The sequence below is a fragment of the Gossypium arboreum genome, chromosome 7 (genome assembly GCF_025698485.1).
Source record: "Gossypium arboreum isolate Shixiya-1 chromosome 7, ASM2569848v2, whole genome shotgun sequence".
NCBI lineage: Eukaryota > Viridiplantae > Streptophyta > Magnoliopsida > Malvales > Malvaceae > Gossypium > Gossypium arboreum.
Genome location: NC_069076.1, coordinates 102,718,165 through 102,729,466, shown reverse-complemented (window position 1 = coordinate 102,729,466; position 11,302 = coordinate 102,718,165). Strand labels below are relative to the sequence as shown.

At 32.6% G+C, this 11,302-nt stretch overlaps 2 protein-coding genes and 1 non-coding gene across 3 annotated transcripts; all 3 read left to right on the top strand.

Annotated features, from left to right (window-relative positions):
* The first annotated feature begins 227 nt into the window (after positions 1–227).
* On the top strand, positions 228–301 carry TRNAT-AGU (transfer RNA threonine (anticodon AGU)). The gene has a single exon. It is a non-coding gene; the product is annotated as a tRNA-Thr (tRNA).
* On the top strand, positions 246–2,495 carry LOC128295114 (uncharacterized). Its single transcript, XM_053030319.1, has 2 exons — positions 246–1,326; positions 1,571–2,495. Exons 1-2 carry the CDS (start codon positions 1,231–1,233, stop codon positions 1,796–1,798), a joined length of 324 nt encoding a protein of 107 aa, XP_052886279.1. The 5' UTR covers positions 246–1,230; the 3' UTR covers positions 1,799–2,495.
* Positions 2,496–7,616: 5,121 nt separating this feature from the next.
* LOC108484645 (NADP-dependent glyceraldehyde-3-phosphate dehydrogenase) lies at positions 7,617–10,763 on the top strand. Its single transcript, XM_017788551.2, has 10 exons — positions 7,617–8,073; positions 8,337–8,530; positions 8,618–8,746; positions 8,861–8,980; positions 9,059–9,195; positions 9,276–9,431; positions 9,526–9,904; positions 9,992–10,108; positions 10,189–10,297; positions 10,506–10,763. The coding sequence occupies exons 1-10, from the start codon at positions 7,929–7,931 to the stop codon at positions 10,529–10,531; spliced, it is 1,512 nt and encodes a 503-aa protein (XP_017644040.1). The 5' UTR covers positions 7,617–7,928; the 3' UTR covers positions 10,532–10,763.
* Positions 10,764–11,302: the final 539 nt, after the last annotated feature.

Sequence of the window (11,302 nt, the reverse complement as noted above, 5' to 3'; positions counted from 1 at the left end):
AATAATATAATTTTAAATATAGTTTTTATAATTTTAATTTTATATTTATTCAAAAATATAATTATATTCCATAACTAATTTTTAATCAATAAATCAAATAAATTTTATAACTTAAAATTTCACCATTTAATTTTTGAGTTTATCCAAAACCACTTTTGAAAAATCTTGATTTTATTTTCTTTTAAATAAATAATACATAAAGAAAATTAGAAATCACTATCAAAAAGGCTTTCATAGCTCAGTTGGCTAGAGCACCCGTTTAGTAAGCGGGAGGTCTTGAGTTCGACTCTCAATGAAAGCAATTTGCCTCCTTTTTGGCTATTCCCTTTTTTATGGGATTTCCTTCGTTGACAAATTCGCTACACTCTCGCGGTTGTCGGCGTTCGCAACCGCCATCAGAGTTCTAAAATTAAAACCCTAAAACCCAATTTCTCGTTAAACCAAATCCCTAATTCACCCGCTTTCTCCTTTCCCGCTCCTCAGCGGAGGCGATGGCGGAGCCACCGGAGTCGAGTCTCGCGACTGTTACCTCAAGATCTACGCTGTTAAAAAGCCCGACAAAGTCGACCCGAATGAGCAAAGGTTCGGTAAGTGACTCAATTGCGCTTTATCCAATGACCCCTTAAGAGAACCTTGCGTCATTGATAAACTAGGCAATATTTTTAACAAGGAAGCTCTTGTTCAAGCCCTAATTCACCCGCTTTCTCCTTTCCCGCTCCTCGGCGGAGGCGATGGCGGAGCCACCGGAGTCGAGTCTCGCGACTGTTACCTCAATATGTACGCTGTTAAAAAGCCCGACAAAGTCGACCCGAATGAGCAAAGGTTCGGTAAGTGACTCAATTGCGCTTTATCCAATGACCCCTTAAGAGAACCTTGCGTCATTGATAAACTAGGCAATATTTTTAACAAGGAAGCTCTTGTTCAAGCTTTGTTGGGCAAGAAGTTTCCTAATTCACCCGCTTTCTCCTTTCCCGCTCCTCGGCGGAGGCGATGGCGGAGCCACCGGAGTCGAGTCTCGCGACTGTTACCTCAAGATCTACGCTGTTAAAAAGCCCGACAAAGTCGACCCGAATGAGCAAAGGTTCGGTAAGTGACTCAATTGCGCTTTATCCAATGACCCCTTAAGAGAACCTTGCGTCATTGATAAACTAGGCAATATTTTTAACAAGGAAGCTCTTGTTCAAGCCCTAATTCACCCGCTTTCTCCTTTCCCGCTCCTCGGCGGAGGCGATGGCGGAGCCACCGGAGTCGAGTCTCGCGACTGTTACCTCAATATGTACGCTGTTAAAAAGCCCGACAAAGTCGACCCGAATGAGCAAAGGTTCGGTAAGTGACTCAATTGCGCTTTATCCAATGACCCCTTAAGAAAACCTTGCGTCATTGATAAACTAGGCAATATTTTTAACAAGGAAGCTCTTGTTCAAGCTTTGTTGGGCAAGAAGTTTCCCAAAGGGTTCAGACATATTAAGGGGTTTAAAGGTATCATTAATATTAAGTTGATGGTGCCGTGTTTCAGTGCCTGATTATGGGGCTTGAATTTAATGGGAAGTATAAGTTTTTTGCATTACAGAACTGCGGGCATGTGGTTAGTGCTAAGGCTTTGAAAGAGGTGAAGTCATCAGCTTGCTTGGTTTGCCATAAGGAGTTTGTGGAGTCTGATAAGGTGGTGATTAATGGGAGTGAGGCGGAGGTAGCTGCTTTGAGGGAGATGATGAAGGAAGAGAAGGCAAAAACGGTGAAGGGGAAGAAGAACGAGGGATGGATGTTCTGGATGGGGAGAAGGGTTTTAAGGGATTGAGTAATGGTGAGATCAAGAAGTTTAGAGCTGCGGATGCGGCACAGGCTCATGCTACTAAGGAAGTATATGCTTTGATATTAACTTCTTCGAAGAAGTCAGATTTAAGGAAACTTTTACGCGCAGATCACTCCCATTCGGTCGAAACTGATGATAGGCTGGTATTATTCTCTCTTCTATGCTAGTTCATGAAGGGAGAATATTGATGTTGTTTGAGTAGTATTTTTTAGGTTCTTATATGTATGTGTGTATATGTATTGAAACTAAATTTAGATATACTTGTTTAACCTAATTTTAGCGGGTATGTAATTTCGATTGATTGTGTAGTGTATTTTGGTAGACAACGTTGAATTTGGGCTTTGGTCCTCAAACATGGAGGAAAAGAGGAATGGGTGTTGGACATCGGGAGAAGGGCTTTAAAGGATTGAATAATGGTGGGATGAAGAAGTTTAGAGCTGTGGATATGGTGCCAGCTAATGCTACTTAGGAAGTTTATTCTTCCATATTTTACTACTTAGAAGAAGTCGGATTTTAAGGGAACTCTTACGTGTAGATCACTCCGCTGGGTTGAGACTGATGGAATGGTATGATTCTATTCCAAATTTTTGGGTTCTTATACATGTTGAAATTGAATTGTAATATACTTGTATGAACCTAATTTTAGTACATGTGTAAATTCAATTGATTATGAAGTGCATAACATGCTTTGTTGCTTGCTCTGATATGATGTATTTTGGAAGACTGTTGAGTTTGGTGTTTGTTTTTCAAGATAGGCCTTCTCTCCCTAGAAGCTATTGATTTCAGCAAAAGTGCAATCAGGTCGGAGAAATAATCAAGGCAAGAGATAGACAAGTCCTGGCAATCCCTAGGAAGTCTCATGAAAGGACCTTAGTATATGTGGAACGGAATAACATGTCAAGTCTAAAGCATGTAAATTTGTTTCATAAACTAAAGTATCAGTACGAATTAACCTATACATGATGCAGATGCTCTAACCTATTTCTAACATTTGAACATTTAAGTGAAGCTCAGAAGGTAAAACAGGTAAATACCTGAGGAGGATAGTTATTTATATGTGCATGTGCACATACATATTATCACCTTTTAGGGACACTTAAAATGTATCGAATTAAGCTTACAAGAATTGGCATTTCTTCAATCACAGACAGGCAAGTCAATTTGAGTGAAGACTCTGGATTGCAATTCTTGAATGTATGTATAAACAATCAAGTTTTTAATGGTTAAATCATCAATTAACAAGTGTTTTATGCCCTTTAACCCCTTTTTTTTAAGTAATTCACACAACTTAAAAAAAGAAAAAGCCAACTTTAGATATTCTTTATTCATCGATGTATATTTATTTCACCGTGGGCATAAACTCTATCCAAAGTATATGAAATTATTTTTGGCCCATAAAAGGTTAAATTTTTTTTTCATGATTAGGTGAACAAAGTATTAATTTATTAGTGCCGTCATTTAATCCAATGACATACAATACCTAATATCTTCCTTTGATCTTTAGAATCATTTAAGTTAAAACCTTCAGTTGTACTTCTCCAAATATTAATACTGAAATGAATAAAGAAATCTGCATTGATAAAAGTAAAATTGATGAAAATTTAGCCTTTTATCTTTGAATATTGTTCTCTTGTCTTTTATTGAGTTTTTAGAGACCTATCTTCAATTTGTATTTGAAGTAGTTGGAGATTATTTGTAGTTGTTGACAGTATTAAATTCATGCATTAATGACAGTCTGCAAGTAGGGGTACTGATATCTACAAGTGTAGTACTTGTATCTTGGAGAAAAATAGCCATTAGAAGCGCATGAGTATCGATAATACTATACCCTCTAGATGGTATATATTGTGTTTACTGATTTCCAATGTATTGATACCTAAGGCTGTGTGTTGATATTGGGAGGTTATGTATCAATACATTCTTGTTGGATATTGATGCTATACCTCTTTAGTAATGGTACTTGATCTAAAAATTGATTGAAAATGGCGCGAAAATATTTTTAAAAGATCTTAAAAGTACTTAAAACATTTACAAAAAGTTTTAAAGATAATGAATTGAATTTTTAAAGTTTGATTAATGAAATTTAAATATGATTTATTATATCAAAATATTTAAAATAAAGAATAACAAAATTAATCTCATAAACATAAATAAAAATAAAGTACAAAAATGGTTTTGAGATTTATTGCCATGGATCAAGTAGAGGATAAGAGTAGTATATGTTATTCTAATTTGTTTAATTATATGTAGGTATAATTAAAAAAATTAAAATTAGATCACAAAACCCCCTTTTAAGTAGAGAGTTAAACTAGTTGTTAACTAAGGTTAATAGTCATTAACATGAAGAATATTTAATGGAATCTGTTCATTGTAGTAATTTATATATATATATATTTTTTTAAATTAAACAGGACCAAAACCTAATTTTTCAACATTGTTCTGTACTTAATTGAATTTTGGTGCAGCAAATAATGGTTCTAGATTATGTTTTATATATTGGATTGCTTTTTTTCTATGTTTAACATGCATAAAACACATGTCATATTTCCATAAAAGTATTGCAAGTTAAAGAGTTATTTCATTTAGATAAAATACGATAGATTACTCAATTATACATTTTTTTGTCACTTAACTATAAAAAGTTACAAAATGATCACTTAACTATTAGTAAATTCCTTTTTGGTTACTTAATTATAAAAGATAAAATATGGTCACCCAACTATTCAACTTTATCTTTTTGGACAACAATTTGGCTAATGTAAAAATAGAAATACCCAAAAGTCTAAGATAATTGGGTGACTAGAAAAGACAAAATTAAATAATTAAGTAATCATTTTGTAACTTTTCAATATAAAGAAAAATATAATTTTAAAAAAATAAAGGATGCAAATGAATTAGAACATAATGAAAAGGTTTAACTTTATGTTAAAAGATAATGAAAATACAAATTTCAGCTTTTAGTTTTTTTTTTTTTTGGACAAGCATTTGAAAGTTTTGTATTATAGTATGGTGTGGCCAAAAACAATGGGTAGAAATATTTGAATGATTGTTGTGATCATTGGTCAAATTAATACAAAATCCACCAAACAGGGAAATAAATGCCAGTTTATTTTTTTGTGTGTAGCTCCTCAAGGTTGAATAATAGATTAATTAATGGGTGAATTTGGGTTGATTAGCAATGGTCCACTCATGGAACCATATGTATGCAGCCATCCACCACCTACACTCAAAAATACACATTATACTTATCGGTCCCGTACGAATTAAAGGTTAACTTAAAAAATAAGAAAATTTAAATAAAATTATAAACTTGAAAAATAAATTTAGATAAAAAAAAAAAGATACGTTTAGAAAATAGACTTAGCCTCAAGTAATTTTTTTTTTTGTCTAGACTCGACCTGAATTTCCAATAATAATAAAAACTCCTGCTGCTTTTGTTACTGTTTTCTCACTATTTTTTCGTTAATGTTTGGATATTTTATAATACTTATTTTATTGTTAATTTTGTTACTATTATTTTCACATATTTTAAATATAAATACTTTTTAAATTTATTTTCAATTTATTGAGAAATATTTATTTTAATATTTTTAGTGTATTTGATATATTATAATTTTAAAATTTTTATATAAAAAATTAATACTGAGCTGAACTAGGTTAAAATTTTAATATTTTTATCCAAATCAATTTGGACAAAATTTAGATACATTTTTAGCTCCACTCATAAACAACTCTACACCACACCAACCACTAATATAAATTTTCATATATCAATTATTTAAATATGCATTACTTATTTAAATAAAGGATACGAATTAGAATATTTGAATTTCTTGATATAAAATATTTACAATTTACAATTTATATATTTCTATGATATAAAATATTAATATCTTCCTCCATGTTTTTGTGGGATTTCAACTTTTAAATATTAAATAAACTTTTTGAAAGTAAATTTTTGTTTCCCATTTTCAATTATTAAATATTAAATAAATTTTTCTAAGTTTATTAAATATTAATTTTAAGCTCCACGTTTTTATTGGATTTCAACTCTTTTTTTTTTTTAAATTTATTTCAGTCAAAAAGGAGAGTGTAACTCTTAACACAACAAGTTCACAATCCGAAGATAGGGAGATCCAAGAGTTTCGGCTAACAAATAATAATAAATGATTTGACCCTTCATTATTTTTTAAATTAAGAAAGCTTTTCCAACTATTAAATTTTAATTTTAACTCCATGTTTTTGTTGGATTTTAATTTTTAAATATTAAATAAATTTTTGTGTGTGTTTTCAACCATTAAATATTAAATAAAATTTTTTTGACAAAATTTTTCTAAAATTTAAATATTTTTTTTTACTCCACGTTTTGTTGGATTTCAACTTTTACATGTTCAATAAGAGATTTTGAAACTAAATAAAAAATTTCTATTTTCAAATTTTAAATATTAAATAAATAAATAAACATATTTTTGGTTTAACACCACAAGTTCACAACCATTGGATAGGGAGTTCCAATAGTATCAGCTAACAGAAAATGAGAAAGACCATTAGGTGGGGAAGAAAAAACAGTTATCATTGGCTGAGTATTGAGTAAAGCATAATAAGAATATCAATTTTGTAAAGAAATTTTACAAATATTTTTTATACAATAATCTAGGAATATAAAAGACGATGAGCAAAAAAAATAAGGAACTCTTGATTTATTTTTCTGTGTCGTGCAAATGAAATTCCACTATTATTTATAAGAGGTCTCATGTCTCTTCATAAAGATATAATTACCCAAAATGGACACTCATAAATTTAGTAAAAAACATAAATATTCAATAAATATCTACTTAAATAATTATGATTATTTGTTAATAATCAACTGACATGACTTTGGGTTACTTTTATCTTTTATTTATTGATAAACAATGTGGTCCTAACTGCTATCAACGTTAATCTTATAACAAACCACCTCAAAGCCCGAATATTTTTGTCAAGTTCATGGCTAAACTTGGATAAAAAAAAGTTGCTAAATTCAAGTCCCAAAAATTGATTTAACCTTTTCTTTTATATTTATATTTATATTTATATTGAATTGAATTTTTATTAAAATGATATATTATTAAATAATAAACCGCATAGTTGTCATTTAAAATTTCTAAAATTAATTATTCAATATTTAAAGTCCTTATTAAAGTAAAAAATAATTTAGTCGGTTTTTATTAATTTAAATATTGACTAATTTTTCTGAAGATTGAAAATTTTGAAATTGTTTTTCTTTATTAAGATATTGGATGAATAATAGTATTTAATTTTATTTGATTAATTTATGAATAAGGCTTAGTGCCAAACACCTAACTGGGAAAGGGGGAGACTTGGGGGAGAAGGGCACAGTAATCTATGCAGGATAGAATAGATAATATAAGGTATGGCAATGATGAGGATAACATTTTTCTGGGTAAAAAGGAGAGGCCCTTCCATAAGGACCTACTCATTAATTCCTTACTTTAAATTCAGTTTTGTCGTTGTCGTGCAAGTTTCATATGTGAAGATAAAAATTTTAGCTCCCATGCAATTGGGAAGGTACTAAAAAACATTTGCCGAATCCTAAAAATAGAAACCATTTCGACAGGTTCAATTTTCTTTCCTATTATCTGCATCATGTCTAATCTCTAAATTTGTTAACTTAGTCCCTGCAAAAACAGTCCAGGGACAAAGAAGTAAAGCTAAACAGTTTTTGAGTACCCACATCTATTGCTGCTGTCTCTTTTGTTTTTAATCAGATAAGAACATGTGAAGGGCTGAATCCAAAACGACAAAAACGAGGCTAAACAAACGTGTTAATTTTGTAAGCGAATGAGTGGTCAGCAAGAATGAATGTGATGTGATAAAGAAAAGGTTCAAGGTTAGAAACCATGTCTGCTTGTAACTTGGCACATTGTGAACCACCTAACCCCAAACTCTTTTCTCCAAAGTAGCTGCAACCAAGGCAAGGAGTGGCTCACCTTCTCCCTATATATATGCATGCATATATCTAACTCACACCAGACACTCCATTCTTCTCTCTGGTTCTCTAGGAAATCCAGAAAAACAAAAGTAGATAAAAGTAGATTTTTTCTTGTTTTTGATAATGGCTGGAACTGGTTTGTTTGCGGAGATATTGGATGGAGATGTTTACAAGTACTATGCTGATGGAGAATGGAAGAAGTCTTCTTCAGCCAAAACTGTTGCCATTATTAATCCAACTACCAGAAAAACTCAGTACAAGGTTCAAGGTTATACAGCTAAGCTTTGAAACTTTTTAAGTTTGTTTCTTCTGCTAAATTGCTTTGTTGTTTTCTTTGTGTTTGCTATATAGTTGTGAAATCTGCAGCATGGATAGAACTGTACATAGCTTTAAATCAAGACTAAATAGTTGATTAAATAAGCAAATCTTAGCATTAGCAGTTAATGGATAACTTTGAATAAAATGAAATGTCAGTTAAGAATGGCCTATGGTGAACTTATGAAGTTAAATTATTGATGGTGTTGAAAATAGCTTGTACACAAGAAGAAGTGAACAAGGTCATGGAATCAGCAAAAACTGCACAAAAGTCTTGGGCCAAGACTCCACTTTGGAAACGAGCTGAGCTACTTCATAAAGCTGCAGCCATCCTAAAGGAACATAAAGCACCAATTGCTGAGTGCCTGGTTAAAGAAATTGCAAAACCAGCCAAAGATGCAGTTACCGAGGTATATCATTGTCTATGAACTTGTTTAGTTCAAAAGTGAACAAAAATCAGTTTAACACAAACTGATTTTTCAACTGATTTCTTTAAGGTTGTAAGGTCCGGGGATCTGGTTTCTTACACTGCTGAAGAGGGAGTTAGGATTCTTGGAGAAGGAAAATTCTTGGTATCTGATAGTTTTCCAGGGAACGAAAGAACCAAATATTGCCTCACTTCCAAGGTAAAGTTTCATTGTCTGCAATTATATGGTTTCTAAACATGACACACTTAATGGTTCATATTTTGTATGTTTTGATGATGTAGTTCATGATGTAAAGTTGCATTTTAACTGCAGATCCCGCTTGGAGTAATTCTAGCCATTCCACCATTCAATTACCCTGTCAACCTTGCCGTTTCAAAAATAGCACCGGCTTTAATTGCAGGAAACTCCCTTGTACTCAAGCCACCTACACAGGTATTTGACAAAACACCAATCTGATAACATAAGTTGAAACAAATGAACTTTAATCGAATGGGATGGTTCTTCCTGTAGGGTGCTGTTTCAGCTCTTCATATGGTGCACTGCTTTCACTTGGCTGGCTTTCCCAAAGGGCTCATTAGCTGTGTGACAGGGAAAGGCTCTGAGATTGGTGATTTCCTTACTATGCATCCTGGAGTTAATTGTATAAGGTAATTCAAGTTCATCTTGTGGACTCCATTAGCTCCCCATTGATCATCCCATTTGTAATTTGTAATCTCCTTTTGCCTAGCTTCACTGGTGGAGACACTGGTATTGCTATCTCAAAGAAGGCAGGAATGGTCCCTCTTCAAATGGAATTGGGAGGAAAAGATGCTTGTATCGTACTCGAGGACGCCGACTTAGATTTGGTTGCTGCAAACATAATAAAAGGAGGATTTTCTTATAGGTTAGGGGCGGAAAACACTATGTTACATTGATTCTTTTCACTTCTACTACACATTATTATTATCTTTACTCTTTTGGTCCAACAACTATGACAGTGGCCAAAGATGCACTGCTGTTAAAGTTGTGTTGGTGATGGAATCTGTTGCTGATGTTCTGGTGGACAAAGTGAAGGCAAAAATCGCAAAGTTAACGGTTGGACCACCGGAGGATGACCGTGATATCACTCCGGTTGTGTCGGAATCATCTGCAAATTTCATTGAAGGGCTGGTCAAGGATGCCAAAGAGAAAGGAGCTATATTTTGTCAGGAGTACAAGAGAGATGGCAATCTTATATGGCCATTGTTGTTGGACAATGTTCGGCCTGATATGAGGATTGCATGGGAGGAACCATTCGGCCCGGTTTTGCCAGTTATAAGAATCAATTCCATTGAGGAAGGAATCCACCATTGCAATGCTAGCAACTTCGGTCTCCAGGCATACACACATACATAAAAAACTTATCAAATTTCCCAAAATCATCTTTTCTCCCATGATAATGAAAAAGTACATGCAACATTGCAGGGATGTGTGTTCACTAAGGATGTCAACAAAGCAATATTGATTAGTGATGCAATGGAGACCGGGACAGTTCAGATTAATTCCGCACCAGCTCGAGGACCGGATCATTTCCCGTTTCAGGTAAATAAAATCACCGTGCTTGAAATAATGCTTTTTTCATGTATCAGCAAAAAACTTAAATCAAAATGCTGTGCTAACAGGGTTTGAAAGATAGTGGAATTGGATCACAGGGAGTTACCAACAGCATTAACATGATGACAAAGATCAAGAGCACTGTCATCAATTTACCAACCCCATCTTATACTATGGGTTAGTATTGCCAATCAGGGAATACATACATACATACATACATACATACATACATCTAAATTAGTTAAAATCTTAGCTAAGATGGTAAATATGTATGTTTGAAGATTAGTTGCATATGATGTTTAGTGAATAAGAATAATGGAGACAGAGAACTCAGCAACCAGTTTATATTGGTTAGCTGATGAAGAAAAGAACAAAAATGATGCAGGCAATGGAGGACATTCCAAATTATGAGGACGTGAAGACGGCCTCCCATCTCTCATCATCATCATGATTCATGCATCATTGAATGATTCATGGTTTTGCAATTGGGCAAGGATTTTGTCTCCATTCTTCAAACTATTACAAATATTTCTTTGTTTGTTGTACTCCACTTGACAGTCTTATCCAACAAAAAGGGTGTCACACCCCTTGCCTAAGCAATTTCAATTTATTCAAATAAAAACCCAGCTGCTTTTTATCTCAACGTCTCCAATTGCTTTCGGATATAAATTGGTTAAATTATATTCTAGGTCACCCAACTTTATTTAAATTTCTTTTTAGTCACCTATCTATCTCAAGTCTCAACTAGTTGTTTTAACTTTAAAATATAATGAGATGTTAAATTAAAAAATTTATTATAATTTACAAACAGAGTTAGGAATCTTGCTCAAGCCCTAGCCATGAAGAAGGCAATGAAACCCATCATTCGGCCTAATCAGGCTTAGATCTAGCCATTTAGAAAGCTTCATTCTAAAAAAGAAATAATAGGAAAAAAGTTAAATTAAAAGGAAGTAATAGGAAGAAAATAGAACTTTTAATTAAAAGGAAGGTTTTTTATTGGTATCTTTTAAGATAGAAAATGGATGATTTTCATCTATAATATATATATATATATATATAAAAGTGCGAGATTGAAAAGAAAATTAAATTAATAAAATACTTTTTTATTTTTAAAGTTTCACATTTAAAAATAAAAATTTAGAATAAAATAGAATTTGTGATAATTATACTTTTAAAAATAAT

Bases quoted from the DNA above. Each gene is read 5' to 3' on its own strand.
- LOC128295114 (XM_053030319.1), top strand. From the start codon at position 1,231: ATGGCGGAGCCACCGGAGTCGAGTCTCGCGACTGTTACCTCAATATGT. The intron at 1,327-1,570 runs GTAAGTGACTCA...TTTGCATTACAG, and splicing joins CCCGAATGAGCAAAGGTTCG to AACTGCGGGCATGTGGTTAG.
- LOC108484645 (XM_017788551.2), top strand. From the start codon at position 7,929: ATGGCTGGAACTGGTTTGTTTGCGGAGATATTGGATGGAGATGTTTAC. The intron at 8,074-8,336 runs GTTATACAGCTA...TGTTGAAAATAG, and splicing joins AACTCAGTACAAGGTTCAAG to CTTGTACACAAGAAGAAGTG. The intron at 8,981-9,058 runs GTATTTGACAAA...TTCTTCCTGTAG, and splicing joins TACTCAAGCCACCTACACAG to GGTGCTGTTTCAGCTCTTCA.